This window comes from Protopterus annectens, chromosome 11.part0 (assembly GCF_019279795.1).
Source record: "Protopterus annectens isolate FY-2018-M chromosome 11.part0, PAN1.0, whole genome shotgun sequence".
In the NCBI taxonomy this organism is placed as follows: Eukaryota; Metazoa; Chordata; order Ceratodontiformes; family Protopteridae; genus Protopterus; species Protopterus annectens.
The window spans coordinates 1,135,343,587-1,135,349,628 of NC_056745.1; the positions used below are offsets into that span (position 1 = coordinate 1,135,343,587).

At 36.5% G+C, this 6,042-nt stretch overlaps 1 protein-coding gene across 2 annotated transcripts in view; it reads left to right on the forward strand.

Annotated features, from left to right (window-relative positions):
* DENND11 (DENN domain containing 11) overlaps positions 1 to 4,681 on the forward strand; it is an 893,160-nt gene extending 888,479 nt beyond the window's left edge. Inside the window, exon 9 of one of the 2 annotated variants that reach the window (XM_044088490.1) lies at positions 1,805 to 4,681. In XM_044088490.1, coding sequence (XP_043944425.1) covers positions 1,805 to 2,000 — 196 coding nt within the window. In that variant the 3' untranslated portion in view covers positions 2,001 to 4,681. The remainder of the gene's footprint in view (positions 1 to 1,804) is intronic. The other variant, XM_044088491.1, reaches the window with a different exon arrangement.
* Positions 4,682 to 6,042: the final 1,361 nt, after the last annotated feature.

Here is a 6,042-nt window from a genome sequence, read left to right on the forward strand (position 1 = left end):
AAAGCAACTTTAGCCAGGATCAGGCTCCCCACACAGAATGCATAACATAGGAGCCCTGAAAATTTTTATATAGCAACTGAGGGATCCAAGGAGGAACAAAAGGGCGGAGTAAGCACAGGAGGTATCCCTCATAAAAGTAGCCTACTTTCAGATATGTTAATTGTCTTATGGTTTGCTATCATTTGATTGAACAGCACGTGACTGAAAATTAAATGTTTGAAAGAATTTGACTGAAAGCCAGTTTGACTAAAAGCTAACTGGTCTGAATCCATTTTGACTGAAAACCCATTTGACTGAAGCCCATTTCACTGAATCACAAATCACTGAAAATATTCAACATAAGAAAATACAACATAAAGTATTTTGCAGGAGGGGGCAAGCCCCTTCACCCACCCATGTGGTGGGGCTTGGGCCCCCATACCCTGCTTAATTATATATAACTCCACAGCAGCGCAACCACTTGAGAAAAGAAAAAAAGCATCCGCAATGAGTCAGTGTTGGTGCACAAGCACTGATTCAGGGTGTGAGGTGTTTTTGAATTTCTCAAGTGGTTGTGCAGTTATGGAGTTATTATACATAATTAATGGGGTGTGGGGGCAAAACCCCCCACATGGGGAGTGCAGGGGGCTTGTCCCCTGCAAAGACACTATTTCATGTTGCATTTTCTTAGGTTGAATATTTTCATGATTTGTGATTCAGTGAAATGGGTCTTGTCAATTCCTTTTCAGTCAGATTGACTTTCAGTCAATTAGTCTTCAGTGAAATTCTTTCAAACATTTAATTTTCTGTCAGGTACTGTTCAATCAAAATATAGTAAATCTTGGTTTACATATATAGCAACCAGTAAAGAAAATCCACTGAAATAGAACTACATAAAAGAGCAATGGAAGTAGTGCATGGTTATTGCAAGTAAATCCTTTACAGAAAAACAGCTAAATGAAAACAGCAATTGAAAATTTAAATGTTGACAGTGAAAGTTTTAATATATTAGAAGAGTACCCAATATAAACTTAGCAACACCAATTATAGCAAAAGAAACTCCACATAAAAATATTGACTAAGGCAAGTGATGTATTCTCTGGCTTTCTGACATTGTTGTAGCAGAGATCTCGGACTGTACACAGGACTCTAATGTTGATCCTCAAACTGAATGCCTTCAACCACGCCATCTTTCTAGTAGCAAGGTAGGCGAGAATTTTCTTCTTCCAATGTCTGTGGGTGACCAGATTAAATTTTTATCTTATATGGAAGCATTTCAAATTATGCTTCTTCCAGAGCCAGTAGAGACAGTTCCAGTCCAAGTTTTACTTTGTTGTGTATGACCCATGAAAACTTTGAACATTTCAGGCACCAAATGAAAAAAAAGTTTTCTAAGAAGTTAAATGAGAATTGAGATCCTAATTGTATTAGCAAAAAAAGAAAAATAAAAAAAGAACTTGATGTGTCAAAGCCAAGTGTACTTACCTAGCACATTGCACTGATGTTGCAACCTTTGGTAATGTAGGAAGTAAGTATATATATCCCTTGGCATGGGGGCTTATAAGTAATAAAATTGCCGAAATGGAATGGAAGAATAGGATGAACTTGTGGAAGGCTCCTGATGTTAGACCTGTGCATTTGCTGTCTTGCTTGTAAGTAAATATTTTTATATTGTTTAAATTACATTGCAAAAGTAATGCTTTAATGTAGGAACTTCTAAAATCTTTCTATAAACAACCATTATTTTGAACTCCTCGACTTTGTTTTTCCCTGTTTTGTAAGGCATATATGAGTTGAAAGGTTAACTGCTTTTCTTTGCTCTTAGGTTTTTTATGGAACTTAATAACCGCCTTTTCCAGACACTGCTCGAAGTATCTGCCAGTCAGGACAAAACATTGACTGCAGACCATGTCAGAAGTATGGGACTTGACCCACAGTGGGATCGCAACTTTCTTATGGACTTGGTGGAGGTTTATGGCATAGATGTAATGTTGGTTATAGATAATCCGTGCTGTTCCTGAGCCTGGGAGATGGACATCATTTTAGAAAAATGTGGACATTAAAGATGGACTCTATGGACCACGGTGTTTTCATCACTGTGAAGAATTCTTAATTTATATAAAAAAAAGTATTATTTATAACTATAAAGGAATGACATCTTCCACAGTTTTGCTCTGTGCTGTTTGTAGGACTGTTACAAATGCACACAAGAGCGTGAATGAATGTTTCTGTATGTTAGGTTGGAGAGTGCGGAGTTGTATTTCATGTATATCATATTTCAGATAACACTGAATAATTTTAATCCTCAAATGGTTACCCTGATGATCTTTTCTGTTGGCTTAGCACATTTGACTTAGAAAAGTATACAGAACAGCCCGATAACTGGCTTGTATTTGTCTCATTATGGTAATAATTTTGTTTTTACTACCTCTGATGCTGTGTATTGGGGTAGAAATACACTTGTATGGTTGTATTTCTTGTGCCTTTATCCTGGGATGAGTGGCCACTGTGTAAGTGACCCTGTTGTGATAAACATATGGCTGTCAGTGGCTAGAACATTTTTAGGGTTTCTGTGGATATATTTCTCCACATATTTTGCAGTGAATTGCAAAAGTATTTTCACTTTGTTTTTCCAAGTAGCGTAGTGTTATTTCATAGTTGAGGTCTTTGAAATACTTAAATGTACTGAAATGGCATACCAGCAGCAGCTTTTTTCTCTCTCCCTGACACCAGTCTAGTAACCTTGCAGAGATGCCTATTGTTCTCTTTTAAATATAATTTCCCCTTGCCACATTGCATTTTTTGTGAGTGAAGTCTACTCCACTGCCTTCTGCAACGTAAGTCTGAAGAGTGCAGGAGTCTAATGGCTTGACGATAAACTATTGATTGGTGGTCTTTTTAATTTAAATTAGTGTGTTCTTCAGTACCTTTATGCCATCACTAGTTCCATATATGACACAACTGAACTCCACCCTCTAACGTATCTGCTTGGGGTTTTGCAATTTAATGTTTGGACTGTAACAGCAAATATCTTTGGAAATGGGACCATGTGTTCCAGGAGTCACTGGACCCTAAGAAAAAGTTCAGACTGAAGCAAAAAAAAAATCATCATGTATGTATGTTCTGTTTTGCATTAATAGGCAGCACAACTAAAGTGTAATCATGGAGTTTTAACTGAAGCTCACTGTTTCACTCTTAGAGGTTTTGTAGGAGGGTTAGTCCCACTGTACACACAACCAGCCTGCATAAACATATTGTCTACAACACTGGCAAATGTTATTGGAAAGTGAATTCTTTATCATCAAGCACAATCTTTAAATAAAATTAGACAGATTGCAAATATGTGATTGTATATATGATGGTTGATCACAGATGATTTGTAGTTAAGCCTAGCTCCAACACTAATGCAATGGAATCTCTTTAAAGTGTTTCCTGTTATCTTTTAATGTCTTATACCCCAAAATGGTTATCATAACAAATTTTTATGCTGATGTAATATTGTTTTTCAGTCTCCGAATCCTCTTCCTAGGTTTCACTATGGGTCCTTAGTAATGTAACTCAACCAGGCATAATAGATAATTATTATTATTATTATTTTGGTTGTAACCCATGCATGATACATTTGTTTCTTTTTCCGTTTATTACACTAAGAGCAGCGTGAGTCTCTGGCTTCTGTGCTGCTTTCCCACAGCAATGTCAGTACTTCCTCAATGAAGTACTCTGATCTGTGCTTACTCTGAGCTTCTAAAAACTGTCATTGTCATTTTTAATTTTTTTACAAAATTAAAAAGGTGATCAGTAGGATTCTATAAGTGTTAAAAGCTGTAGTCCTTAAAAATCCAGACTCTTTTCAGTTTTAGTAGATATAAAAGTTTGTAACATGTCTAGCAGTTGTACATATTTTTACATAACTCACAGCTGTCACTTAAGTGAGTTACTAATGCATAACAAAGCTGTTTGTAATTTTGATATTGTGCTTAATGTTCCTCAGGTACATGAGTAGTGGCAATACTTCAATGGCTAAAAATGAGAATATTTACTAATTTTCTTTTTCGTAGAAAGATTTCCAAGAATTCACTTCAGCTGTTAGGTGGTTTGTACCATTTTGCATAACCTGGGGATGGGACACCATAACACAACCTCAGGTTATAAAATTATGGGTTGTGATTAACAGTGAGAACTACAAACAATAGCTTGTTTGGTCTTGCCTATTTCATACAGACAAAATTTGCATTGTTTTCTTGAAACAGTGTGAGATTTGAACAACAAAAATGTTGATACCTTCATAATCTGGAGCAAGAAAAAGTGGAAATGAAACTGGAAACCACTGAAGGGTTTCTGGCCACTAAACTATATAGGTAGGTGATATTGAAGGGAGAAAAAAATAACTCTGGAATACGATTACTTATATTAGTGGGTGAAATTGTCTTTTAATGAAGAAACTTTCCATTTTTTATGAATCGTTTGCCCCACTTTTGTAGTATTGCTCCTTGGCTGTCCCATCTCATGCATCTGCACCGCTTTTGGGTAAATCTATCCTGAAATGTGATTTTGTAGTTCCACTGTCAAATATGTTTTACAGTTGAAAATGTATATATTCTGATCTCCCGTTTGTGATATGGAGTCACATTAAGAAGGTTGAAAATTTATTGTGAAATTGTATTGCTGCATAAATAAAAGCAGATGTTGCATTTTAGCTTCCCAGGATGGTATTTTTGTAGTTTTCAGTATTGTCCTAAACGCACATCAATGCCATTTCATGTAATGTACTTCTGAAATGCAGGAGCTGCTTTTATTTCTCTAGATAGTCGCCTCTCCTCTCATTTACAATGACTTGATTATGCTTGCATTTCTATTTGAGTAAGAGGTAGGAAGAAGCTAGTAGCCCCCAGGTGCAAGCTTTTTCAGGAGGCATGGTCAGTGTTTTAAGAGGTGACAAGCATTCTCTGAAAGCATTGTGAGTAAGCATTTAGCAGTCACTAGCTTGTTTGCTCATCTACCATTAGGCAGTCTGGGATTGTTGTTATACAGCTACACAATAACTCTTTGCTACAGTTTGTCAGGTCTTTGCTGAAGATTTTTTTTTTGTCATCTCTGAGGGTTTTTTTCCTCCCCCCCCCCCCCCTCCGTCTGTGGTCCTGAACTGTAAATCTGCTTAGTAAGTCTTTGCTACAGTTTAGCAATGATTATGTGCACAATATGTATTTGCTAAAGATTTCTTTGGTCCTCGACTCTGAGTATTTTTTCTTTTTTCCTTTATAGTCTTCAATTCTGAGGAGCAAATGTGGATATGGAGTAAGGCAACAACCTTTCTAGCATCAGCTCTTTGTCACAATAAAAAGTTTACATAACATTTGAAGGTTATGCTGACTCTCCCATTTGTAAAATTCAGCAAAGCAGTCCTAGCGCTTGTGTACTAAATTTCTTAGCTAGGTATTTCATGATGTTTGCCTACCAGTAACTGATCATGCATTAACTCCAGTGTTTGTAATGCATTTATTAGGTTCCCTGCACTTATCTTTTATGGGTATGAAATGCACTTTCTCAAGACTGGAATGCTGTAATGCTAAAAAAATATAATTTCCAAGTCAAAAAAACTGTAGAGGTTAGGCTATAAATTAAAAAAATACTTTTTCAGAGGGAAGCCCCTTGTACCTCTCGACATAGTGCCTGCACTCCCATCCAGTAATTATTCCAACTCCAAAGTCATATAACTTTGGAGGTTGGTGTGCACTTGCCTATGAAGTCTTACACCCTGGGAGTGATGAGCCCAGTTAAGTCAGCAAGATGTGTGTTTATGAGCAGAGGGGAGTTGCAGGGTTGGGCTTGTCTCCCTGCAGAATAAAACTTTGTTATATTATTAAAAATTTAAATATGCTGTTTCTCCCTTCTACCAAGATTATTGACAATGCATAATTTTTATGTGTAAATGTTTAGATCCCGTTTGTGTTTTATCACTGAAGTCCTTTAACAGCTCAAGTTTTTTTTTTGTCTCTGGCTACTGTATTTAATTCTCACTACATTTGGGGAGCCAAGACCAAACCCATACTTATGTACATTTAT